The sequence below is a fragment of the Vulpes lagopus genome, chromosome 3, assembly GCF_018345385.1.
Source record: "Vulpes lagopus strain Blue_001 chromosome 3, ASM1834538v1, whole genome shotgun sequence".
NCBI lineage: Eukaryota > Metazoa > Chordata > Mammalia > Carnivora > Canidae > Vulpes > Vulpes lagopus.
In genome coordinates, this window is record NC_054826.1 from 45267246 (window position 1) to 45294861 (window position 27616).

Sequence of the window (27616 nt, forward strand, 5' to 3'; positions counted from 1 at the left end):
TGTTCTGCACCCATTTGCCATGACTAGGTAGTAAGGACACAGCAGCAAAGGAAGGATGATGGTGGCTCCTTATTGCCAAGAAATGTCTCAGTCCCAGTTTCCTATAAGTAATTGTGTTCTAAATACAAGTATAGATCACCAGGCTGCTATGTATTCTCACTAAGGGGCCATGCTTCCTTGAGGACATAACTATTTGTTACTTATTTAGCACTATCACCCCATTCTTCCTTTCTAAATGATTCCATTCGGGTATTATAGGAAGGATCTGATCAGTCTCAGAGTTTCTCTTAAGACTATTGATACCTTGGCAGGATATTTCTTTGTTGTGAAGGCTCTCCTGCACATCATAGGGTGTTTAGCAGCATCCCTGGCTTCCCACTAGATGCCAGTAGCTCCCCTTGCCCTAGTCATACAATCAAAAATGTCTCTAGACATTGCCAAATGTCTTCTTGGGGCAAAATATCTCCCAGTTGAGAAGCTTTGCAAATGACACAAAAGAAAATTTGACAGGATTGATAGAGCTATAGGTTCCAAACCTGGGAGGAGGGACTACTTGGTCTTAGCTTGGAAAGTGGAGACTGTTGGTTCCTGACCAGCAGCTTCTCCTGGCAGGGATGCCCAGGCAGCCCAAAATAGTATGTGTCAGCACAATAGCTACTACTCCCTTCCATTTCAGAGTCCTTCACACTGAAAGCTTTGAAGCTAATATTAAGGGCATCTTGATGGAGATTCAGGGACCTTGGCCTGTATGGCCGTGTCTTGCTCAGGAAATACCAGAGGAAGAAGGAATGACAGGCCTGGGCCCTTCTCCAACACTTGGTGCATCTGCTGCCCACCAGTGTCTTGTTCCCAATTGTGTTCTTCATGGAAATTCAGGGCTGTCTACTAGGGAAGCAAAAGTGACCTTCATTCAGCTGGTGGTGGCCTCCAGACCCATGGCATTCTTCATTTAGAAAGGCTGTGGGCTCCCAAGGATGCCTCAGGGTTAGGAAGCTGAGGGGTGCGATCTGCCTTCACCCTCACCTGTAAGCCCATTCATGGTGCTTGCTTGCCCACGTCCTCCCCTCTGGCCTACTAAGATGCTTAGGCTCTCTACCTCCCTCAGATGCTATCTGCGTGACGGCAATTATCTAGTGAGTGCTGTGGGGTCAGGCTTCCTCCTTCCATTTCTTGGTACCTCACCCACTCCCAAGTCCCAATTCTTCAGAGAGGCTTTCCTTGACTTCACTGTGTAAAGTACCTACCAGCTATTCTATCGTGTTACCTCTACCTTTTTTTATATTATCTGATATCTTTACTTGCTTATTTGTTGCTTGACCCTCAACTAAAAGTTAAGTTCCAGGAGAACAAGGACTTTGTCTTGATCATCTTTGTGTAGTCCTCAATGCCTAGACCAGTGCCTGGCACATAGTAGATGTTCAGTAAATGCTTGGGAAGGAATGAATAAAGGAGGGGGTTTAATTAGGCATTGGAGTGCCAGGACAAATATTCCACATCTTAATAAGTGAAATCTACACTGGAGTGGCTTCTTTCTCCCTGACCTTTGGCACCCAGTCTGTGGCCATACAAATCACACACCCTGCAGAACTTAAGCCATCTGTGGGGCTTTTCTCCCATGTCTCTTGGGAACTTTGGATCCTTTTTCCCCCACTTCATGTTTCAAGAAACCAATTGTTTTCACTAACTCCACCAGACTTGCCCAAACCCCATGAATGTAGTAATCTTTGCCCCAGGGAGTGAAGGTCAGGAACAAAAATAAAACCCACACCAGGGAGTAGGACTGAGTTTATGGTAAATTACAAGAACATCTGATAGCTCTCCTGTGACTCATCGATTTATTTTAATGACATCAGAATATGACAGTCTGTTGAATAAAAAATTGTACATTATTTATCCCATAATGGTGATGTGGCACTGTAACATTGTTTTTATTTTTTTTTTATTTTTTTATTTATTTTTTTTTTAATTTATGATAGTCACAGAGAGAGAGAGAGAGAGGCAGAGACACAGGCAGAGGGAGAAGCAGGCTCCATGCACCGGGAGCCCGATGTGGGATTCGATCCCGGGTCTCCAGGATCGCGCCCTGGGCCAAAGGCAGGCGCCAAACCGCTGCGCCACCCAGGGATCCCTGTAACATTGTTTTTAAAACCATCTTAAAAGTTTTTCTCTTACAACTTATTAAGTTATAGAAATAATCTTTGCCAAATGCCCAGTTCTGTCTTTGCTTGTTCTGGCTAGCTGGCATCTCTCACCATCTTTCCCCAAGCATTTCCTCTGGCACTGTCTAATCCAGAATAGAACATTTGGGTAGGGCCACCAAACCAGGCAATGCCCCAGCTTTTCAGCCTTCTGAGTGTACTGTGGGGGAAGGGGAGGATACTTTCTTGGACACCTAGTGGTATCATTGGTATCACAGGGTGTGCCTCAACCTTCAGTCTTCCTGGAAGCTCACAGTGGAGTAGCAGGAAGAATGATGTCCTGGGTAGATACCTGGGTCTGTTCCTGCCTCTGGTGTTTGTAGGATGACCTTGGTCTCTGATTTAGATACTCCATGTCTGATTCTCAAGTTTATCACTCACCAGGGATTCCCTCAGGTTCCTTTAGCTCTGATATATGAGACCCTGTGAGTTTTGAGGAGCAGGTCCACTTATGCCAGGGGTTTCTCCTTCCAGCAAAGGCAGTGGGTGGCTGCTTGGCCATAGGGTTCAATCTGATGGTAGCTCTGTATCTGGTAGAAGGCAAGGTTAACTCTGTCCCCTTCCTGGCCACTCCTGGGTTCCTAAGGGTCATTCTAAAGGGGGATTTTCCCTTTTGCCCTGGCCCTAGGCAATCTCACTCCCTTTCCTTGCTCCTCTTTTCCTTGTTATGTCCTCTTTCTGAAGTGTCAGACTTGGGTTCCTTTCTGAAATTGAAAAGGCAAAGCCATCTCCTACATGGGGCCTGTTGGCAAGTCAATAATAGCAACAATGATAGTAATAACAGCTTACATTAAAGGTTTTTAGTTTACACTTTACAAAGAACTTTTAAATACATCATCACATCAGCTACTTCAGGATCCTTTGGTTGAGTCCAAGGGATCCTCCCTCCCCTGAATCCTGCTCAGGGGGAAACAGAGCCCAAGCCCCCCTTTTCACATGTGTGTGTCCCCACATGCAAACATTGAACCACTTTTAAGCATGCAAATAACCTGACTGAACTCTTCCTGCCCTGTGGAACTTTGTTTCTAGAATTTGGCTGTTGAAGTGAGAGACTTTTAATCTCCATTTTTTAGAGAAAGTTCCTTTTGGGGAGAATTTTCTTAATCTTGCATTAGGTATTTCATAAAGTTAAGGCTTCTAAAATTGAGGGGAAGGCTCAAAATCACCCTTAAGCCACACTAAGACCCCAGGCCTTTTGGCTGTGCTGATTGCAGCTGGATTCAGGAGTGGGCTCAGAGCATGGTTGGCAGAGGCAGGCCTTGGATTCCTTGAGGGAGGTAGAGGGAAAGCTGCAGCCTGGTAAGTCTTCCCAGAAAGCCAGTGACCTTGGGGTGCTGCTCTCAGGATGGCAGGCCGAGGGGGCTTCATGTCATGTGGAGAGAGGCTAGCTGGGAGTGTTGGTGGTAGAATAACTCTAGGGGTTTACCTGTGTGGGTGGGGTGGGCTGATGGCATGAGGGAGGGGAAGGGTATTGAGAAGATCTCAGGACACCCCTACTAGGACAGATATTTTGAGCTACCGCAAAGACTTTTGGGACCTTTCTGGAAATCAGCATTGTTTAGCTATAACAAACTAAAATGAACAACTAGGAGCCCCCAAGCCATTTTGGGTGGCACAGCCCTCTCTCCTCTTTCAAGCCTGTCTCGACTCTGCCACCAATTCTCTTCTTAGAGCTTGTCTTGCTATTTTTCCTGCTTAAAAACTGCTGGGTCCCTGTGTTCTAGCCTGCCATGCACAGCTCCTGGTGGTTGAACCCATGCCTTTACGTCCATCCCATTGATTCCTACTCCCTACTGTGCATGATATACTCCTGCCACCCTGGACCTCTGACTGTTCCCCAAACATACTGGGTCTTTTCCTGCTTCACAGGCCATTCCCTGGAAAGTTCACCCCACCTCCCCCACCACCCTAGCAAACTCCTGTTCATTCTTGCAGATCCAGGATTGGCAATTCCTACTCTGGACAGCCACTTGCCTTGTGTACACTGCCATTAGGAGTCACAAAGCAGTTGTCCCATGATTGTTTTTGCCCTGGATTATAGGATCTTTAAAGGCAGATGTTTCCTTCCCATGAGTAAGTTCTGGAGTTAGGCAAACTGAGCCCAAATCCTGGCTATAGAATTTATTTGGCATCTACTCTTGTGCAAGTACCTTAGCTTCTCTGTGACTCAACTTTCTCAACTGTAAAATCGGTTAAGTAACATCTTTACTACAGGGTTGTTTTGAGAATTAAATGAATATGTATAATATATATATATAAATTAGAATGGTATCTCATGTATAATGTAGTAAGTGCTAACTCAACCTATCTGTTAATATTTGAAACAAATCCATGATAAGGTATACTATGTACCTGGAACATAATGTATATTAGTACATATATTTTTAAGTAAATTCCTCCATCTTATTTCTCCCTCCTTCACTCCTTCCATCTCTTCATCCCTTTCATCCTTTCTTCTGTTCTTGCCTCCCTATCCCTTCTTTCCCTTCTTCCTTCCCTCCTTATTTGCCACTTGCCTTGTGCTCGTCCACCTTCCTTTCTTTTCTTCCTCTCTCTTGATTCTTGCAATCTTTGGCCCAGTTGGCCCTCATAGAACCAATAGGTTCCTCAGGGGACCCTCTGTGCTGGAAGGTCCTCTGAGCCCCACGTCCTTCTCCCTGACACTTCTGCAGGGAGAGGCTTCCCAGGGGGAGAAGGGATGAGTGAGAGAAGGAGTTGGTGTGAACAGTGAGTCCCTGAGCCATCTGTACTAGTCTGAGGGGAGCTGAGAGAAAGGGTTCAGTATCTATTGGACAGGCTGCCTTTGTTCACATTCCCTGATACAGAATTCTGTCTAGAAGCTTTCTAGATACTGGGGGAACAGAACAAGAAATGAACACAAGCAGGGAAGACAGCAGTAAAGAATATCTACCTTCTTTTCCTGGTAGGGCTTGTCTGATGAACAGCCTGAATCTTTTGTTTTTATGCTAGAGAAGGAATCTAGAACTTTGAGTCTGGCTCTATATTTATCAGATATGTGGCTTAAGGCAAGACACAGAGTCTGAGAGAGGCTTGTTTCCTTGTCTATGAAATGGGGCCATATGGCTTTACTCTTATGGAGCAGGGGTTGCATGGATAAAATAAGATGCAGTACGGATAGATGTTGGAAAGTGTTGCAGATGGGCAAGGAGTGGTGAGGACAACTTACGATGATGGCTCAGAGGATCAGGTGGCAGAGGCTTGTCTGTCCCACAGCAAGATCCCCTAAGAACTTTCCAGAGTTGGACTTCTACCAGGGCCATGGGCAGGCTGGGTTTCTGGCCTTCCTCATCCCCGCAGCCCTGGCTGCCAGCTGTTCTAGTACTGCATTCCAATGTGAAATGAGCCAGAGGGAAGAGAATGGTTCAAAAATTTCGGAGGAAGGGCCAGCGTTTGGGGTCTGAGGTGATGGCATGACCCGTTCTTCTACTGGCTCACCTGTAGAGGGGCAGGAAAAGAGGTGGTGTTTTAAAATTTGGCAAAGCAAGCTCAGATGAAGCCTGTGGCAGTTTTCAGATAGCCCTGTGGTGGAAGCCAGAGCCAGCCAGGGAGGGAGAAGAGGGCTCTGTAGTAGTTCAGACCCTGCTGGTGGCCTGGGGCAGGTGGGGGTGGCGACTGTGAGTCAGAGGTGGCCAGGGTGCAGCAGTTTTTTCTGCAAGGACAAGACCTCCGCAGCCGGGACTTAAAAGCTGGGTGCTTTTAGGGAAGACAAAAAGAGTCATTAAAAATAAGAAGAAACAAATCTTTTCCTTCTCTTCCTCATATCATTCCTTTTCCTGAGCTCAGTAAGCAGGTCCTTGTTTCTGCTGATATGATACTGTTTCATCAACATAAAAACTTCCTTCTTCCTCCTCGGACAGGCTATCACTTCTTTATTCTTATCCTTTTGTTTTAAAGCATTTTTATTAGTCTTTTTTCTTAAAATTTTTAACAGCTGTTTATAAAAACACGACAAATACACAAGACTTGGTAAAAATAACTCACTATATGGTACATATACTCAGACGGTGTGATATATTTATATAATAAAAGATGAAAATAGTCACTTTCCATAATAAAAATAAGTTCTATTTTTTGTTTATTTTACAATATACTTAATATTCTTTTCTTCTGCTTCCTCTCCAGCTTCTGCTGCTTCACCTCACCTCTCGAGGGGATCCCACATGGCTGTCCCAGCCCCACGCAGCTGGAGTCTGAGAGGTGGGGGGCAGGTGGGTGGATGGCCTTAGGAACACTGGCGGCAGCCACACTCTAAGTGTCTTTCCACCTCTTCCACGAACGAGGAGCCATCTGTGCACTGGAAGACGTATTTCCGCCGCTTGCTGCGGGTGGGCTGGCAGCACTGGGGCCCGCAGCCCCCGCGACATTCCATTATGGGCACTTTGGAGGCCGTGGCACATGATGCATAACCTTTCTGGCGGCGGATCACCTCTCGGACCACCTCCCCCAGACACAGGCTCTCTGCAGAGGGTGGGAGAGGCAAGGTCAGGGCATGAGTGGTACAGACAATGGGCCAGGGTCCACACTTGGGCAGGCTGTTGGGAAACGTGTGTATGAAGACATTTGTACTTTTTCACTCATCCCTTCATCTCCCTGCCCATGAACCCATCCAGCTGTTCCACAAACACCAAGCACCTCTTCTGGGCCAGACTCTGCTAGATTTACAACTAAGTCCTGAGCATTTATTTCATAGTGACTCACAGAGACCCCATCCTTTCCTTCAAGGAGCTCAAACACCAAATGAGACAGGGCAGAGTAGTAGACTGTGGGCTAAATCCTGTCCCCAAATTTTGAATGTGCCACCTACACTTAAAAACCAAGTTAAATGTCACTGTTAAAAACCCCAGGAGATCAACTAAATATTGGGATTTCTGGCTTCACTGAAAACCAGGAAGTTTCTGGTTTGGCCCAATCCCCACTGGCATAGAGTTTAGATACTAATTCTCTAATCCCTGAAGTGAATGTGTTGGTAATGATGAACCGAGGTGGGGGCCACACAGGAACAGAACATGACCAGGAACCCAAAGCAACCCAGGTAGGTGTCTCTGGACCATGCCGCTGGAGTGGAGATCTGAATGAGGAAAGGAGCTAATGAACCCTGATAGCTGCTCAAATCTTCAACTTGCCGCCATACTATCTGTGTCACTTTGGGAGGAAGGCTCGAGCAAAGCATGGAGGAGGAGAATGAAGAGCTTCGAGCCTGGATCCCCGGCCCAACAACCTGAAGCAAGATACTTGTCATCCCTGAGCCGGTCTCCTTATCTGGAAAATGGTGACACAGTTTCCTGTTCTTCCAACTGGTTCACAGCTTATGAACCTCAGAAGAGACTGAATGAGAAAGGGCTTTATACATTTTAATGAATTTTGGTAAGCTTGATATCATTTTTTTAAATTAGGAGATTGTTACAAAATAATACATGTGTGTATAATGTTGGGTGGGCAAGAACAAATGTGGCAACATGGTAATTGGACAATCTGGTGAAGGGAATGTGAGAGCTCTTCATATTCTGGCAATTTTTCTATTAAATTTCAAATTATTTCAAAATACATTATTTAATAAAAAAATTTTTAATGTGATCAGTTTTGGTTGAGAACAGTATTTAAGTATAAATGTGAAGGAGTCCTTTAGAGACCGGGAGGTCTGCCTAGGAATCTGGGTGCAGGGAGGACTTCTCAGGTCCATGCATGGGAAAGACCCTCCAAGGTGAGGTAAATTTGAATTTTAATACAGTTTTAATTTTCTTGTTTTTGAGCTTATTTCAAAATGAATACACTGCGCAGGCCAAGGCCACTGAAGGGAGAAGGCAGGTTTTGAACTGCTAGGTTGTGGGTCTAACTTGTTACACCAGCAATGGACAATTGCTGCAGAGAGGTAGGGTATTGCCTCCATTTTCAAGATGATGGAACTGAAGGTTTGAAAGCAGCTTCATAAGATCATGCAGCCTTCAGATGGCACCACTAGAACTGGAACTTCAGCCGTCTGGACCTCAAGTCCAACTCTGACCCCTGCGGCCTTCTCAGGTCCGCCTCCCCTACACCCAGGGCACCCACCTTGTTCGCAGTGCTCCCCACTGAAGCCAGGCTGGCATATGCAGTAGGGCTCCCCTCGCTCTGAGAAATGGCACTGCCCCTGGTTACACTTGAAGGTTGAGCAGGGGTTGGAGTCATTCTTGTGGTCACATGTGGCCCCTCCATAGCCTTCTGCACACTTGCACACATATGAGGTCCCGGTTGCTACACATTTTCCATGGTTGCAACTGTTGGCAGAGGACAGAATGAGAAGGGGCAGGGCAGAGACAGTGCTGCCAGAGGCTTTCTCTGTCCAGCCCAGCCAGTGACCAGGCTCAGACTGGGGTGCCCAAAGCTATGGAACCTTAGGCTTCCTACATCCTGTGGTCTGCCCTGTGCTGGCCAAGGGGCTGAGCATCCGAGTCCAACCCACTGGAGGCTCATATCACCCAAAGTCATGTGGCCATGAGGCTGGCTGGCTTTCCATTTCACAGGCACTGGAACTCACATGTCCAAGGGGCAGGTCACTGCTCAGAAGCAGCTATGCATTCTCTAAACATTTTAATTGCTCTACCATCTTAATTGATAACCAGTGTCACTACTGCTACCACTGCCACCATCAGCGGTGCCAGGCATTGGGATAAGGGGCTTTATACCTGACATCGTTCTTACTTTCTATAATCACCTCTCTGCTGCTGCTACTGTGCAGCAGATAATCTTATCCACATCTAGGTGGAGAATCCGATGCTGAAATTCACCATCATTCTCCTTAATGGAGACTGGTGTTCTCAGCAAGGTCCTCACTTCCTAAGGAGGACCTGCTCTTTGGCTGTGTAAGCTCTTGACCTCTTAAGCAGACCCACATACACAGGTTCTCTCTCTAGTCTGACCATACAATCCCTCCAGCTTTCATCAGTGCCCCTTCTCCGGTGGGGACAGGATGGAAGGAGGGACCGAGTCCATGCAGGGTGCCTGGGCTTTAAGGACACTGACCTGTGGCCCAGACAGGGGTCCCGGGCCTCTTGGTCGCATAGCGGGCCAGTCCAGCCTGGGTGGCACTCACACACCACACTGTCCTTCTCCACAGAGCGGCACAGGCCATGCTTGCACACCGTACAGGACTTGCAGCCTGGTGAAACTCCCAGGGACTGTGGTGGGAGGGCCTTGAAGTCTTGCAGCTCGTTGTTGATGCGCACTTCGTGGATGCAGCCGTGGAAGCCCCCCAGTGGCCGGTCTGTGCCCTGGCGCAGGGCCGAGAGGCCCGTAGAGGTGGGGATGCCTGGGGGAGGGGTGCCAGGACAGCCACCTGAAGACCCTCCCCTACCCACCAGTCCAGACCTCCCCTCAGGCTGAGAAGGAGGGCTCTACGTCCTCACAGCTAGGCCCTCACGGCTCTGGGCCTCTGCTGTTCAGATTGAGGGAATGGACCCAAACCTGAGACCTTGTCCACAAAAGGACTTACATCATTTATCCTGCACTTTGACTCTTTAAAAAAAACATGAATTTGCAGTCGAAATTTTAATAAAATTTCCCATAAAAGTCCTTATTTCAAGCTTCTATAGAGAAAAGAAGATCTGGCTAGCCACAGAGCCACACTGGCTGGACAGAGGAGGACCACCCCCTCCAGGCAGGGAACAGATGGTGCATCACATTCCTCTGCTGTCCCCCCAGGCCTCCCCTGCCCCTTGTCACAGCCCTGCAGAGCACAGGGTGGGAGAGCTAGAGTTTGGGAGAGAGGGGTTTGGGGCAGCAGCCTTGATCTGTGGAGCTTTGGGCATCTTCAGTGGGGGAGAAACTATGTTCTTTCTGGGACTGCTATGGATTGAAGGCTTTCCCTGGGCCCAGGCACCTGGACCGGGTGTGAACAATCTGCAAATTCCTGGGCCTTCCAGAGGGGGACTCCTTGGCAGAGAGAGGTCTTGGGAATCTCTTCGCTGAACAGGAAGAGATGTTCTGGTGACATTTTTTCTTTTTTTGCACATAACCTTTTGAGAACTACAGGCCCTGGACTGCATTTCAGGCCCAGGCTCTGCCAGACAGGTGGTCACTTCCTTTTTGGCCTTTGTTTGACCTTCACCTCAAACAAGTACTACAGGCATCGCCTGAACCCCACAGTGTCTGACACGGCACAGAGGGAATTGCCCTGAAGTCCGCAGATTGTGGGGCCTGGACTCTACCTCCATCTCCTCCCTCCCCATTCCATCTTCAGGTCTTCCTACCATTCCTACCATCTTTACCTCCTGAACCACTTATACTTCCCAGAAGGAGCCTGGTCTTCTCTCTTCTTCTCCTCCCCATCATCTGGCTGTTTACACTTTAGGGAGCAACTTGGTTGTCACTTCCTCTAGGAAGCCTTCCCTGATATGCTTTGGCAGTGGATGCTGAGAGCAGGGGAACCCCAGCCAATCATCCTGGGTGGTACCCAAGCACAGAGCAAGGGTGAGAGGTGGAGGTGGTGAAGATGGGAGGGGAGAAGGGCCTTACCTCCGAGGTAGAGGGGGCTGTTGATGCCTACTGCTGGCTGCTTCTGGAGCTTTCCCAGGCTCTTGGGGGCTCCTTTATCCACTACCAGGTTCAGGGTCTGGTTTAGCATCACCAGCTCCACACTATGAAACTGCCCATCATTCACCGTCTCCACACTGAGCAGGAGAGAAGGGGTGAGAATCAGAGGGTTTTCTGGGTGCCTCCCACAGCCAGGCACTGGGCCATGAATTTGACCAGCATTACTTGGATCTTGACTTGTTTTTCATTTGGAAATAAATTCAAACTTGAATACATTGCAAAAATAGAAACAGTACAGAGAATACTTGTTACTATAGATTCTCCTATTAGCCCCATTTGCTTTATCATTTATTTTCCGTCTCCATATCCATATCTATCTCCACAGACACATAGGCATACACGTATAAGTATATACCTATATATACATACACACAGTCTTTCTGAATACTTTATCCCTAGATGCCTCAGTGTGTATTTCCTAAGGACATGGATATTCTATGTAAGCACACTGCAATTTCCAACTCTAGTAAATTTAACATTGGTACCATACTTGTATCTAATCAGTCTGAATTTTAATTTTTTTAGTGGATCCAATAATATTTTTTATAGCATTTTTTGCCCTTCCAATACAAGATCCAGTCTAGGGGCAGGTCATGCATTCAGTTATATTATTTGCCTTTCTTTCTACAACTTTACAGAGTTAAGCAGACTCCATTCTCAGGCCACCTGCTCATTTTTGCTCTACCCATGCCACTAGGACCATTATTTACTTAACATGTTTTTCTTCAGCTGCTCTATTTCCCCATTAAACACAGTAAGGATATAAGGCTACCATTATTCTAAGGAATACAATCCATGAAAAGAGTATTTCAGGGTGATTTATATATTTTTCCTATTACATATGAAAAAAAAGGATCTCAATTAAAATAATAGTTTGTCCCATCTAAATTCATCGCACCTCCAGCAGTATGCTTACATATTTGGATTAGTAATACCATACGACACTGTACTACAATATTTACCGCATTATAGAAAGGAGGAAACAGGCGCCTGGGTGGCTCAGTCAGTTAAGCATCTACCTTCAGCTCAAGTCATGATCTCAGGTTCTGGGATCATCCCTGCTTGGCACAGTCTGTTTCTCCCTCTGCCCGCCCACCCCCTTCAACTGGTATACTCTCTCTTTCTCTCTCTCTCAGCCCACATGTATGCCCCTTTCCTATGCTGCCTCCTTCAGTTCCAGTGGGCCTTTCAGCGAGGGCTGATGAGGCACAGCAGCCACGTGTGGTGGGGAATGGCTCCCTGCTAATTTGAACCTTACCATAATGCTGTAGAGTGGCGTCAGATATCCTACTTCACAGATAAGACGACTGAGGCCCAGAGGTCACCCAACTAGTATGTTCCAGAGACAGAATTCATAGGCAAAACTTTTAACTCAAAGGTCCACTCTTTGCACTATTCGGTCCTCAGCTGGGGCTGGGAGGGAGCAGTGAGTGCAGGTGAAAGGCATTGGGAAACATGTACTCTTCCTCTGAAAATGGCTCTCTGAGGAGGAGGCTGGACTTTGCGTTATCCACTCAGATGTGGGTGCTGAATACAGAGGTTCTTTCTCCACTTGAATCTCCCTGGTGAATCACTAGTAAATTGGCTCCAACAAGAGGATCCCATGCCAGAGGTGGCACCAATTACCTGGCAGGCAGGAGCAGCTTCAGTGACTGACCTGGGGTTAGAAATTTCAGCAAAGAGGTGAGGAAATACTTGGGAGAAGAGAGGCTAAATTGGGGTGGAGTGGAGAAAACAGAAAGACTGTCCTAGCCCCTTCCTTGGCCGGACCGTGACCACTCAGAACGACTCTGGTCTCAGTCTGCTCATCTGCAAAATGGGGAGAACAACCCAACAGGATTATCATGATGATTGAATCAGAGGAGGTACTTGAAAGTGCTCTGTAGACTGTAAATTACTGGGAAAATGTGAGCCATTATCATTAGTTGGAGTATTAACAACAGTAAGGACCTACCATCACCTGCAAACCTAGTGACTCCTGCTCTCGTGCTGATCTCTGGGAGAAAGTGGTGGTCAAGGGGAACATGCAGGAGCCCAGGACCCTCTCAAACCCATCATGAACTTTCTCTTCTTTCCCATTCATCCATCCATCCATCCATCCATCCAACCAACCATCCATCATCTAGCCATCTGTCTCCCATCCACGCACCCAGCCACCCACCCCCACTGAATGTCTGCTATGAACCACATTGTCCTAGGTGCTGGGATTAGTAGCAAACGATACATTCACGAAGCTCACATTTCCTTGGCCATTCCTCTAAAGCAAACAACCAATATATCAGTGTAAGGTCGGGGCAGTGAGGGTGGAGTGGTAGCTAAAAGTCAATTGGAGGATGTCATTTGTGATGTGGAAGCCAAGAAGTCATAGGAAGGTAGAGCTATTCTGTTTCAGTGGCTTCCAACTACTCTAAGTAGTGAGCTGAGGATAAGACAGAGACCCGTGCTTCTGCATATGAGTTGATGATGGTAGGTGGAGGAATGAGGGCTGCTGTGCAGAGGCTACAGCTTCTGACCTGGAGTCCTAACACAGTTTTTTAAATGAACGTGCAAGAATACCATTTGGTAAACTGATGCTGTCCTAAATGAGCTCCCCATCCCCTGAGCTGTGTAACTAATGCTGGGCAGCTACCTGTCATAGAGGGAGTTGTAGAGGCTGCAGCTCCGGGTGGGTGGTCTTGGCATTCCCTTCCAACATTAAAATTCAGGGAGTCTGAGGCAGCTGCTTTCCCATTATAAACACACACAGACCCAGTGAATGAACACACACCACTAACTCCTTCCTGACCACGGGCTCCAAGCCCATTCCTTCTCTCCTTTCTGTGCTCCATGCACTGGCCCAGGCCCTGGTACACCTCCACTAGGGCCCTAGCCTGGAGACAGTGGTTTGGCAGGAGCCGCAGCAGCAGAGAGGACTGTGAGGCCACCCCTCCTGCATCTGATTAAGTGCTGGGCTCCCCAGTGCCCCAGCTGTTTGGCTCTGTGGAGGGCCTCCCTTGACTCCCAGGAGGGACAGTCCTAGGCAGGCCCCTTCCTCTAGCTATACTCTTCTGATGCTTCATGCTTGGGAGTGGAGAGATCTGGTCTCATACTGGGTTCTCCAGCTGAGGGGCCCTGGGCAAGTCCCATCATTCTGTGAACCTGATTTTTTGCTGACACGCTATGGCAATGGTGAGGATGTCGACCTCTGTGTGTTGTTCTGATGGAAGTGGTACAACTGAGGTTCAGAATCAGGATTCGTTCCAAATCCAGACCTGCCATAACCTGTGCCAAAAGGTGCTCATGGGCTAATAGGTTGCCTTCCTGGCATATCCTTATTAGAGTCTCCTAGAAGTGATGCCTAAAGCCAGTGGTTTTCAAACTGCAGGTCCCTGGAGGTTGGGGGTAGGTGGTGCTGCCATCTCTGATTTTTTCACCATCATTTCACAAATCAGGATGGCTCTGTTTCTCTTACTTTTTTTTTTTCCTTTTTAAATTCTGGCCTTTGAAATAAATAATGAGAAAAATGGCTCTTGCTGCTATAAGTAAAAAAGATTGAGGTAAAAAAAACCAAAACACCCCAAACCACAAAAACCAAGCCAAACTACCTGCTGGTAATTCTAAAAAAAAAAAAAAAATGATTCTACTGTGGTTCCAAGCTCCATAATTAGTCTCCTGGAGAGAGATGTAGGGATTACAAGGGAGACAACCGGGCTCTAAGAGTCTTCCTCGGTATCCACGGGGCCACATGAACCAGCATCAAGTGGGAAGTGGAGAGCACTGGAGGTGTCAGAGCTAGATGGGTGGCTCCTGTCTGGGAATGGCATGAGGACATGTCAAGTTCTCTTCTGATTTTTCTTTTTCTCTTTTTTTTTTTTAAAAAGTAGGTTACTTGCCCAGCATGGAGCCCAACACAAGGACTGAACTCATGACCCTGATCAAGCCCTGAGCTGAGATCGAGAGTCAGATGCTAAACCGACTGAGTTTCCCCGGTACCCCTCTCTTCCGCTTTTAATATCAATAGTGGGCATGTTTTGCATCCTTTACAGGGCTAGGCACTGTGCTACTCTTTTTTTGTGTGTGTGAAAAAACTTTTATTTTCAGATTCCAGTATAATACCTATTTTCTCTCTTTACTATAATACCTTCCCTTCATGCAAAGGGTAAATTGTAGGGCTGAAAAAATACAAGACATCAAAGTTCACTTCTGAATAACAGGCCATTAGTAACACTGAATACTGTGAGATACTGTTTCTTGTCATGGGCTGGCACTGTGTTACTCTGTGCTAAGCACCTGACCTTGTATTTTCTCACTTAACCCTAACAATCCCCACGTGGGAGGTATACAATTTTTTTTCTACTTTAGAGATAAGAGGCCTAAGGCTCAGAGATTTAGGGTGTCCAGCTCACAGTCTTAAAGTGGAAGTGGTGGAAGCAAGACTGAAACCCAAGCTCCTAAGCCATACATAGGACCCTACTCCACTGAGGAATGATTGCTTGTTCCTCCAGGTACTGGGCATGTTCACCTGGATGCTGAGTTGTGGTCACTAGGTGGCGATAGAGCCTCACAGGACCAAATAGTCCCTGGGATTTCAGTTAAGCAGTAGCCTGAGACCTCAAGACCACCCTGGGTGGCGCAGCTGTTTGGCGCCTGCCTTTGGCCCGGGGCGCGATCCTGGAGACCCAGGATCAAATCCCACGTCAGGCTCCCTGCATGGAGTCTGCTTCTCCCTATGCCTGTGTCTCTGCCTCACTGTCTCTCTCTGTGTGACTATCCTGTCTCTCTCTGTGTGACTATCATGAATAAATAAATAAAGTCTTAAAAAAAAAAAAAAAAAAGACCACACTGTAGCGACACCTCCTCCTCCCCCCAACTCCTGGACCACGGCTGCGTGGTCCCACTCTGTCTCTCCCTGGCCTTCATGCCCCAACATATGGTGGGAAAGTGGGTTCTGAGGGGAGCCTGACCTGGGTCTGAATCTCAGCTCTGCCACATTACTGGCTTGTGTGCTTTGGGGCCAAAGACTTCATCTGAGCACCATGTTTCTCATCCTTAAAATAGGAGTGATGATGCTTGCGCTGGGCTTGTGGTGAGCTGGTGAGTGGGCGAGCCCGACAAAGATCTTGGCAGTGGCTAGGACTGTGGTAACTGAGCCTCAGCAGGGAGCATGCACAATGGGCTAAACAGAGCTCTCTTGTGGCCAACACTTAAGCACTGAGCTATTTCATATAGAAACCCTGAGTTTCTAGCTTTTCTTGATATGTGCATTCCCACCTGGCTGCATCTGCTGGAGCTGAGGTCACCTGTCCCTGCAGACAAAGCCGATGCTCTCCAGGCTACCACAATCCACTTTCCCCACATCTGTTGCCGCATTTGGCTCCTTGGCTTTGCAGGCAGCAAATACTGCCTGGAGCCCCTCTGACAAGTCCCAGAACTAAGGGATCCTGCAGCTTGTCCGCATTCTAGGGCAGGTATGGGCTCGGATGGGCTTTTCTGTGTATTTGCCCTAGAGCCTGGACTAAAAACCTGAAGTGCTAGCACGCCCCACTGGTGACTATAGCTGGGCAGCTGCAAACAGGTACCCACATAAAGGAGACTCAGAATCCAGCTGCTGCAGGCCTGAAATCTCTGCTGGGGGTGCTGACTGCTCATTCTCACGTGGGGGCTGTCCCCGGGGCCTCAGTGGGCAGAATTATGCAGGCTGCCCACTCTCCTGATTAAATCAGCTTTGGTTTGGCCCTGAGGCTGAGGAGGTCTTCCTAGGTGGCCAAAGGTCACATGGTGACTCTGTGCCCTCCATTAACCCCAGACCCCACAGCTTGGCTTTCTGTGTATACTGTATACACTTTTCTCACTGCCCAAGGCCTTCTCACTTCTCCACCTGTGGAAATGCTTGTCGCCACAGTTACCTCTTCCTCCAGGGAGCCTTCCCTGGTCCTCCAAGCAGAAATGTCTGCTCCTTGAATGTCCCATAGCATGTACCAGTGTCTTCTGTGAGACCTATTTTATTCTGTGTGACTACTGCTTGTTTACATACCTGTCTTCTTCCCTGGACTGTGTTTTAACTCTGTATCCCCCTAACTAGCCCAGGACCTGAGCCACGCAAGTTGCCTGGGAGAGGTTTACTAAGTGGGTGAAAGCATCACCGGTGCTGCCACAGAGAAGCCTGGAAACAAACCTATTTTAAATACAGGATTTCTGGAGACTTGGGCCCTTTAGGACTGTAAGCTAGAGGGCATTAAAGGGTCTGTCATGAGGCTTGGCATGTGGACCTAGGCATGGGTATCCTTCACTAGGTTCCTCCCATGGGGAAGAGAAAGAGCCTGGGGTCTCCCCAGGACCCGGTGCTAAGCCTCCACCGACTGACTCCCTGACAAGGGCTGTAGGAGAGAGCAAGTCTCTCGGTTCCCACTTCATTCCTCATCTCCCAGTTCAGGCATCAGCGCAGGGTTCCAGCATTTTCACCGATATCACCCTTTTACCAAACAACCCCAACAGCTAACATCAGTGTTGGGGATGAGCTCCCAGTTCTGGATAGAGGCCAGCCCCTCCCAATGCCTGGCTGTCACCTTCTATCTTTGGCATGCCCACATAAAGGCTCTGTTGGCCAAGCACTTTACCCCCCAGCACTCAACAACATCCCTAGAAGAGCATCCTACTATTGTCCACAGTACACAGTGGAGGAAACTGATGTTTACAAAATGAGTGAAAGGACACAACCAGTCCTGTCATAGAGAAGATGGTTTGGAAACAGACCCATTTTTAAATACAGGATTTAAAACCCCGCCCCCAGGTGCTCTGTCCACTTGGCCCATGACCAGTGGCTTCAGAAACACAGATTCTGGGAGGCTCTCTGAGACTACTGAGGTGACCTCCTTCTGGTGTCCACTGGATCCAACTGTCCTGACCTGGCCAGTGTCCCCCCCATCAGCCCTCTGCTGTGAACCTTCTGCTCTGGTCGACTCCTTGTATTATCCCTTAAGCTAGTCATTACTGTTTTCCCAGCCTGCTTGCCCACCTGTTTTCCTTGCTCATGTAAATTCCACCCTTTCTAAGACCCATTACAGAATGGGCCCTTTCTCCAGGAAGTCTTCCTGTGTCTGCTGGCACTTCTAAGACTTATGCATAGGATCACCCGGAGGCTCCTTAAAACAGATGGTTGGTCCTGCTCCAGAGCTTCTGTCGGTAGGTCTGGGGTGAGCTCTGAAGATGTACAGGTCTAACAAGTTCCTAGGTGCTGTTGCTGTTCTGGGACCCCACTTTGAGAGCCGCTGGTTTAAACCAATGATTTTCAACTGGGTTTGTTGGAGTTGTTTTGGGGGCCCTTTTTCATGAGAGTAAGTGTGAAGGAAGAAACCTTGCTCCCTGCCCCCAGCCCTGTGGGACAGTTCTGCTTCCATGTAGCTGATATTTTTATTTCAACATAAAGTTTTGATTGAATAAATGATTTCGTTCCTCAGAAAAAAAGTCTGAAAACCACTACTGTTCACCAATCTGTTCAATGTGCTCCTGCTTCTGAAGGAGAAAGCCGGCCTCTGGATGTGGATTTCTCTCAAATACTGTGTTTTTTTCTCCCAAGAAACGGCTCTCTGGCCCCTGGCGGTTTTATGTCATTTTCGGTGTAATGCAAACATTTCTCATTTTAATGGTTATTTTTATAATTATGACAGAAATAGAATTCAAATAATTTACTAGTTTAGTATTTATTTTACTGAGAAGTAGGATAAAATCTAACTTTGAACTAGCATATCTGTGATTTCAACAGTGATATTACTTAAGATGATGCTAAATGTAAAGGGTGTGCGGATTTAAAAGCTGATGTAAGGTGGCTTGCTAAGTAACAGTACAGCTGACAGACCACATTTTTACATTTTTATGTAAAAATCAGGGTGACTGTTGGAAAGACTGAAGTTTAGGGAGAACCATCCTTTAGAACACTTTGAAAGTCACTTAAGGAATAGTCGTGCTCCCTCATGCTCTGGGATTTCTTCCCCTTGAGTTGCATGCTAATCTCCCCGTTTTCTTTCTTAAACTAATAAAAGATTAGGATGACATTTTGAAAAGGGCACCTCATTAAGCAGCCTCATCCCCATTGGCGCATGCACTCCTGCATAGTAGCCAGCTGGCCATTTATCTTATGGTAATGAGGTGTCATCTCCCCGCAGGCTCTGCCTTCATCTCGGGCCTCTTCCTCCAACACTGCCTCTCTGCCTCCCACCCACAGCTCAGCTCTGAGCAAGAGAAAGTGTGTGCGTGCAGAGGGGGCAGGGAGAAGAGGCTTCAGAGCAACCCCCCCCCCCATCTAGTCACATCTAGGAAGCGGGAAGTGGGCAGGAAGGTGTGGGGCTCCTGTGTTGGTGGGAGGGGCTGTGGTTCTTACCTGTACACCGTGGTTGGTGGGGAGCTCAGACTGTCATAGATGAGCCTCACGTGACCCTGGTACAGCTCCAGTGCCAAGGGGTCGTTGTCTCCTTTGTAGAGTAGGATGCCATTGTCCTTGTCAGTGGCCACCTGGAGAGAGGCATGTGGCTTAGGGCTCCTCTGAGGCCGAGCCTCCCCAACCCCACCTCACAGAGACCTCTTTCAGGTAGCATCTTCTGATTGAACCCCAGATCTGAATGCATGTCCCTATTTCCTCCTTTGTCTAGTCTGGGAATTTCCAGGAGGTCCTATACTTACATTCCAGCCAATGCTATTCGAGCAATTCAATTCAGTAAATACTTACTGAGGACCCACTATGTGCCACTTTGTTTATGTATATAAATATTACTAGATTATTACATACAAGATATATATATATATTATATTATATTATTTTATAGTGTGTGTTTGGGGGGATGGAGTCAGGAGCCTTGAGCTCTAATCTGGGCTCTCCCACCAGCATACGATGTGATCCCATCGAAATCCTTGTGCCTCTCAGGGCCTCAGTGTCTCTGTATAAAGTATGATAATAATTATAAACAAAACGCTAACAATTACCATTTCATTCAATGTTTATTATGAAGTAGGCACTGTGTTAAGAGTCATCTGGGGAATTTTGAAAAACACCAGTGTCTAGGCTTTATCCCAAATCAACTACCTGTGAATTTCTTGGGGGTAAGGCCCAGGCAAAGATAATTTTAGGAGCTCTCCCGGTGATTCTAATGTGGTGCCAAGGCTGAGAACCCAGGGGGGACCTCGCTGCAGGTATGGGGTTCTCTGACTAGCCTGTCAGCTCCCACCACCCAGCACAAGGGCAGCCTGAAGGAATGGATATGGAGCAGATGGTCTGATGGGACCTCTGGAAGTCTGGGGCACAGGTGCTGCTAGCAGGGACCCAACATTCGGGTCTCTGGGTCTGTGGGACTGAGAGAGAAAGGCAAGAAGGCAATGAGGAGAACCCAGGAGATGCTGAGGGCGGCCAGAACCTCCTCCTTGTGTGTGCCCAGGGTCAACCCTTATCTTAGAGGCCTGCCCACTGGATGCTCTGTGAGCTGAAGCAGTTTGAACTTTTTGTGCATTTCTGCAGCCCCACTACCTGCAACCGTGCCTGGCATGCACAGGCACTCAACAGATCTGTGTCCAATAGTTTTGCCACTTCTGTGGCCATAACTGAAAGGACAGTGGGGCCCTAGTTAGTGCCATGTGGCAGGGGCCACTAACTGGCCTGCATCTTCTTGCTGTGTCTCTAGAGTTCTTCCTCCCCAGCAAGCCTACAAGCCTATGGGCAGGCGCCTGCTGCTCTTCAACCAGGTACCTTCTCTGCTCCACTCCTCCCAGTAGCATTTATGTCACCAGAGATACATTTTGGAATAAATGCTTTCAGGCCCACAAGTAAGGAACCTGAAATAAGTTAGTAGGACATGAATTTGGTTTATACTAAATGGTTTTTCATTCCCTGAAAAAGGCCCTGCCTGTTTGTGCCTCTGGGCCTCTGTACATGCTAATGTCTCAGTCTAGACAGCATCCTCTCACCCTTCTATCCTTCTCCAGGAAACCCCTACTCATCCTTCAGATCTCAGTGTAATTACCACTGCCTCTGGGGAGCCTTCCTCATTCTTTCCAGCAGATGAGGTTCTCTGTACCACCTGTGTTCTCCCACCACACCCAGGGTTTGTCACTGGCCCTCTGCTTATCATCTTGCCCTGGACAAAGGGCTTTGTCTATCTGGTCCACCACTGAATCCCCATTGCCAGCCAGCACAGTGTCTGACATTTTCTAGATAAATGAATGGATGAAGCTGGGAGTAGGGGCTGCCATTTGCAGTAAGACCCAGTCAGGAGTTGTTGGAAGAACAAGGGCTGTTCTCAGAACAACTGGAGCTTGGGAGTATGTTGGAGTGGGGCGCACCTGCAGGGAGATGTTGGCCTGGGGCCGGACCTTGGCGGAGGCTAGTTCCACATAGGAGTCTTTGCCCACAAAGTTGACGGTGATGAGCTTCTCGCACCTCGGGCCTGCGAAGCCTGGGGGGCAGCGGCATGTTGGCTCCTGCTGTACCACAATGCACTGGGCCCCATTCTGGCACTCGTACTGGTCACAGGGACTGGTCTGAAGCAGGACCATGGGTGGAGGCTGCTCACAGAGGAGCCCGCTGGGAGGAGGGGAGAGGAAGATGGGGGAGTAACAGTGAGAGGAGGGGAGGACAGTGAGAGAAGACAATCATAGTTATTTGGGCCAAAGAACCACTAGCAGAGAGAGGGAAGAAAGATGGGAACAGGGACCTGTTCCAGCCCTCCCACCAACTAGAGCAAGACATTTTCTTCCTCTAAGCCCCCATTTCTCCATTTTTACAATAATGGGGCTGGATGAAAGTGCTGGTCCCCAAATTTTAGTGTCATCCGAACAACCTGGGATAAATTCGTTAAATTTATCCCAGATTCTCATCCATCCAAAGATGAATGGACAAACAAAATATGGCACCTACATGCAATGCAATATTATTCAGCCTTGAAAAAGGATATCCTGACACTTGTTACAAGGTGGGTGAAACTTGAGGATGTTATGCTAAGTGAAATAAAGCAGTCACAAAAATGCGAATACTGTATGGTTCCACTCATATGACATAGAGTGATTGAATTTATAGGGTCTGGAAATAGAATGGTGGTTACCAGGGGCCGTGAGAGGGGGAATGGGAAGTTAGTGTGTCACGGGTACAGAGTTTCAGTGTTGCAAGGTTTAAAAAGTTCTGGAGATAGGTGGTGGTGTTGGCTGTTTAACAATGTAAGTGTACTTGATGCTACAGAGCCATACACTTAAAAATGGTTAAGATGGAAAAAAATGGTTAAGATGGTAAATTTTACATTATATATATTTTGCCACAATTTAAAGACATTAAAAGAAAATGCAGATTCCCAGTCCCTTCTCCTCACTGCCCCCTGTCCCCCCCATGCTAATTTAGTAGCCCTGGGGTGGGGCTCAGGAATTTATATTTCACAAGCCTCATGTAGATGGTATCAATCAGGCTTTGAAAAAACTGGCCTTCTTCATGATTCCTTCTCAGAGTCTATGACTTAGAGTTATTTGCATAGGTGGGTTTATTCCATGCAGCGAGTACTAATGTACATGGACATTACATTGATCCCGCCCCCTAGCCTTAAGTCTGGCTCCTGCCTCCCCCCCACCCCCCAGCACTCCCTGCACCCTTCCCTTCCAGTCAGTGTGGATGCTAGGGCTGGAATCCAGCCTCTCCTTCTACATACCCCCATGGACCTCCCCTGACCGCCTGGCCAGTGCCTCCCATTCCCTCTTTCTCTTCTGGCTTCCCTGATTCCAATGACTAACTCCAAACTCTCCCATTTTTTCTACCATTAGGGCACAATAGTTTTTGTTCTCTAGACTAAAAAGATGATTCCTGCCAGAGTGGCCATGTGATTACCCCCATCCTGTAAGCTGAACTCCAAGATAGTAACATCTTCCATTAGAAGGAATCTTGCCCAAGCTTGACGTCATGTGAGCCAGATTCTAAGTCCAACTCCCACACAGCTGCCCTGGATGGCTCTTCCCTCCGTCTATAACATGGGGTTAATAACATCTGCTCTCGGACATGGAAGGGCTGACTTTCTAAGGAGACCCAGGAGGCCCAGGGCCAGTGTGCCCAGGTGCAGTTTCCAGCCTGAGGGACCCCTTCACCATACCTGAAGCCCTGGGGGCAGATGCATGTGTAGCCGTTGACTGCATCCACGCACTGGGCCCCGTGGCGACACTTGTGAGCCACACAGTCATCATTGTCCACCTCGCAGAGCTTCCCGCTGTAGCCAGGGAGACATTCACACCTGGAACACAGCAGAGCAAGGCTGTTCTGTGGGCCAGGCTGGCTTCCATATGGCCTCCTGTCTTCTCTGTGTATCCAAGATCCTAAGTCCCTCTCACTTCTCAAGGGCTCCCCAAAGTCTGGCCTACAGTTGGCTTTGCTAGCCATTCATGGGCTCTGGGTCCCTGCAAGTTGATATCTGCTTGCTTCATGGGGGGCTCCTGTTTTCAGGAGCCAGCGGTGGTGCCGCTGACATGAGGCTCCTCCATGAGTAGAGTGGGAACTGCAGCCCCACCACCTGCTGGCCCAGGTGCACCCCAGGAGGGCTGCTGCACTTCACACGTGGCCTCCCTGATTGTGTGCCCACAACACGTGTCTCTGGGCATCTCTGCTTGGATGACACTGTGCCAAAGTCCCAGCAAGAAACAGACCTGAAGGGACTGCATTACTCACAGAGGCTTAGGCACACATACACAGGCACATGAACACACTTCCTGGGTCTTCTGCCTCCTGTAGGCCTGGAGCCCACCAGCTAAATTCTACTTGGCAGAGTATAAATAACCACATCCTACCCAGGTCAGAGGAGGAAGGTGGGGCACGTGGCCAAGGTAGACAGGGAATCAAGACTTCTGAATACATACGGGATGGAGGAACCTGAGAGGAGAGGCATCAGGACAAAGGGATGGTTCTCCTTCCTCCCTCCCCTTGCTCCTCCCCCTGTAGGAGTGGATAGAGTGGAATCCTAGCATTGCTAGGGTTGGTTGACAGAGCATAGTGTGTGTTGTGTCGCTGGAGGAGGATAAGTTCTAGAATCTGAGGACTTACTGAGCCTGCATTCAGAAACTGAAATTAGCTAAGATCTGATCTGTTCACCTTATGTATTTGAAGGGTAAGTTCGAAATATGTGACCTCCTGCTGCAAACTTTCATGTCATAGACCACACTCCACCCCAATCTTTTAAAGAAACAGATCGGGCAAGCCTTTGTGGGGGCCTGTGCTCAATATACCCTGCTAGTGTTAAGCCTGGCCCCTGTAGGCGTTTGTTTTTGTGTCTCCTGAATTCTAAGAAGCTCCTGCAGAGCAACTCAAGCTGCATGAGCCTCTGTGAGGCAACCACTCAGCACTTGCCAGGTAAAATCCAGCCTGTTAGGCATGGAGTCAAGGTAGCTGAGGATGTCTACATGAGGACTCAGGAAAGCCAGGCTCCCTTGCAGTCTGGAGGCAAATGTGATCCCATCCTTCTTCCTGACAAGCTACAGCCCTCTCCACACCTGTGCTTCCCAAAGACCCTGGGGACCCTGTTAAAGTACAGCACCTGACTGGGCAGTCGGTGGGGCCTGGGAATTAGCATTCCCCACAAGCTCCCCTGTGCTGCTGTGCTGCTGGGTCCTGTACCTCACTTCCCATAGCAAAGACCTACCCAACAACTCTTCATCTGCTAAAGAGCAGCATCTGGGGTATAACCTGCATTCCCTAATGTTTGAAAATGCTTTCCCCTTGCCTTTCTTCTAAAGTATAAGGCTTGTATGATTTTTGTTATGTATGTGACTTATCGATTCTGGACAAGGGGGCGTAACCAGGTGACATCCTTGGTTCCAGGACATCAGGAGTCTCCCGATGTAGCTAATACATCAGTCAGGCCTGGACTGACTTGCAGCCCAGCTGTTCCTGCGTGTGCATGCATGGGGTGGGGGTTGGGGGGGCTTGCTTCACCTTGCTGCACCTCAGCCTCCACCTGGACAGTGGATAGTTGTTTCTATGAACAACTCAGGTTGTTTCTACAGTCTGAGACTGGGGAGTGTTACAGGAGATAGGCCTCTGGGCCTGACATGGTAATCATCGTGATCTGTGTCTCTGTCATAACTTTCAGTGTTCATGGGCAGTGTGCTTCATTATTTTCAGGGTTTTGGTACATGACGATTTCAGTTTATCACAGGTAGTTATATAGTTTTATCTGTTGAGTCCTCATTAGAACATCATACAAGGAAATCTTCAAGGATAAACATCTTCAAACTTGGGCAAAGGTTGCATCGATTGCATGTCTCTTGTTACTGTCCCTGCAGCCTGCCTTGGGATGTGGGTGAGGAGAGGAAAGGAGAGGGCAGGGGAGGGGAGGGGGATTAAGATTAGGAGACGTTGCATTGGGAGAAGAGGTTTTTTATTTAAATGCATTTTTAATAAAATTCACATTATTGAGCTGGCCTGTAGACCTCTTCAAGATGCTAGGGAGACACTGTGCATAACTATTATATTATCTCATGATTTTGAAAGCTAGACTGGTTTCCTTTTACGTTCTATATTCTTTCTATTCTGTATTCTATCCTGTATTCCCCTAGAACTCAAGGGACCAGGGCTACAGTAGAGTGATGTTTCTAGGGACAGGTACCCAGGATCATGCTCTCTGGTCCTGCTTATGTCTTGGTCTCTGGTCCCACCTCAACCCCAGACCTATACCCTGGATGGACCACTTCTGACCAGTTCTCAGTTCTCATGCTCACTGTGCTCCATCAAGCCAGCATCCTCTGAGCTTGAGGAATGCCACCGGCCTGCTTTCCAGCTATGGATCTTCCACTTATTCTTCACAGATGTCCGGTCACCACTGTTGCCCCTGGTAGACACACCCACAGCACTCTGCTTGTCAGTGCAGCCTGCTCTGCTCTGGGTTCAAGTTTGTTTTATGCATCTCTTCCTCCCCTTCGCCTCTTCCCTCAGTTAAAGAGCAGCCCTGAGTTAAAGCCAAATCCAGGAGTAGGAAAAGTGGGGTTGGGGGGTTGGGAGGTATCCCTCACCCTTACTTACACTCTAGCAGCAACTCTACATAAGAGCCCATGTGGTACCTCTCAGAAGGGGCTGGGGCAGATAAGACAGATTTGAATGAGGGTGCCTACATGGAAGGACTGAAGCTTCCTTTGGGGTCAGCAAAACCAGAGGCCCTAAGATGCCTGTTGCATTTTCTCTGGTGATGAGGTCTAGGCTTGATGTCAAAATAAGAAAGGAAAACACTGGACAAGACATGCTCATGTCACCCTCTCACTTTCCCCTACTTTAGAGCTTTCTTCTACTGGTGGGGCCCTCCCCACCTCAGCTCATTCAAATCCCACCCATCCTTTGAGGTTTATATCACAGCTCACCTCCTAAAGTGTGTGGGGACCTCCCCTTGCTTCAGCAGGTTCCTCTCTCCCCTCCTCAGCACCCCTCTGAGCAGCACTCAGAGCCAGAATTCAGGGCCCCAGACTTGCCTCTTTTCTACACATTTGTGTTGTGTCAGATTTTTCTCCCCCGGGTCTATAGCAAGGGCCTCAAGAGGGAGGGAATTGAAAGCCTCTTGCAGTACCCACTGCACTTATCACAGGGAGAATTTGAGAAGATTCTGTGATTTTTATGATGCCATTAGTCTCAGGATTTCTAAAATCCTGGGTTTCCATGAAGTGCTAAGTTTTGCAGCATAACATCCAAGTCTCCAAACCCCTGAGTCTGAGAACTCTCTGCCTTATGACTGAAAGCCAGACAGACCCAGGCTGATGACAGATCCCGGAGCCACCTAGACTCAAAGCATGAGCTTTGTGCTCCAGGGGCTCTGGGGTTGCTACTGGATGAAAGGCTGCTCAGGATTCTCTTGAAAGAGTTGTCAGCATAAGCTTCGAGTGTCAGACCCACATCCCTCAAGGGTTGACTTGGTAGAGTTGCTTCAGATTATCTTTGCTTAAGGCTCATCTGAGATATGCACCCCCCCTCTGGTCTTTTCATGCTCCCTCAGATTCTCTGGTGCTAAAGGCTCCCAGCCCTTCTCCAGTGTTGGACAGAGCCTGTTAGGCATGAAGGGAGCCAGTTGTGCAGGCAAGGCAGCTTGGGGAGAGTGTTTAGGGGACACTACGCTTGGCCTTGGGGTTCTGGGATGTCCCATTGATGTCAGAAGATCCCAGGACTCAAGGGTCTTAGGGTTTTCTCCAGAAGAGGCAATGGCACATGCTTTTGTGAAGGTGGGTGAGAGTAGGAAGTAGGGACAGTGCCCAGGAGTGAGTCCAGGATGTCATTTGATTCTCAGGCTCTGGAACTGGTGCCTTCTCCAGAGGCAGTCTCCCCTCTACCCTTAGAATTGCTCCTGTGCTCCCCTTGCTCCTGTGGGCTCTGCTGCTCACCATGGAGACAGCTCCACCAATGGCTGTGGCTGCAGAACCAAGTCAGAGCTCATTCTCCCCTCCCCGGTCCACCAACACACACAGGTGTGTAAGCTGGCAAACTCGCTGGAGCCCAAGGGGCAGAACTCTGTGAAGGATGCACACAAGGAAGGGACCAAACACCTTTCAGACTCAGCTTGTTTTGCTTTACTAGCACTGGAAAGGAAAGCTATGCTGGGGTGGGACTGGAGCAGAAGGAGGGAGGGTGAGTGGGAGGAAAAGGAGAGGGAAAGAGGATATCTTTATCTCTGTCTGTCTGTCTATCTGCAGACACACAGAGACTTACAAAGCGAGATAACTACAAAGAGAAAGAGACAGACTGAGAAGTTAGACTATGACTAGTCAGAGACACAGAAAAGCAGACGGTAATGAACAAGAAACAGGCAGAGAGAGATCAGGAGAGGCAAAGAATGGAGAGGGCCCCCTTGGAGGCAGCATCCTCAGGA

General features: G+C 48.3%; 1 protein-coding gene across 1 annotated transcript in view; it reads right to left on the reverse strand.

The window, feature by feature from the left end:
* Positions 1 to 1821: 1821 nt before the first annotated feature.
* The window catches only part of SLIT3 (slit guidance ligand 3), a 589537-nt gene continuing 563742 nt past the window's right edge, over positions 1822 to 27616 (reverse strand). Inside the window, exons 30-36 of the mRNA XM_041748203.1 lie at positions 22877 to 23014; positions 21093 to 21333; positions 19144 to 19274; positions 10710 to 10864; positions 9219 to 9504; positions 8268 to 8473; positions 1822 to 6677 (exon numbers count right to left, since the gene is read on the reverse strand). Of these exons, the coding sequence (XP_041604137.1) occupies positions 6442 to 6677; positions 8268 to 8473; positions 9219 to 9504; positions 10710 to 10864; positions 19144 to 19274; positions 21093 to 21333; positions 22877 to 23014 (1393 nt within the window). The 3' untranslated portion in view covers positions 1822 to 6441. The remainder of the gene's footprint in view (positions 6678 to 8267; positions 8474 to 9218; positions 9505 to 10709; positions 10865 to 19143; positions 19275 to 21092; positions 21334 to 22876; positions 23015 to 27616) is intronic.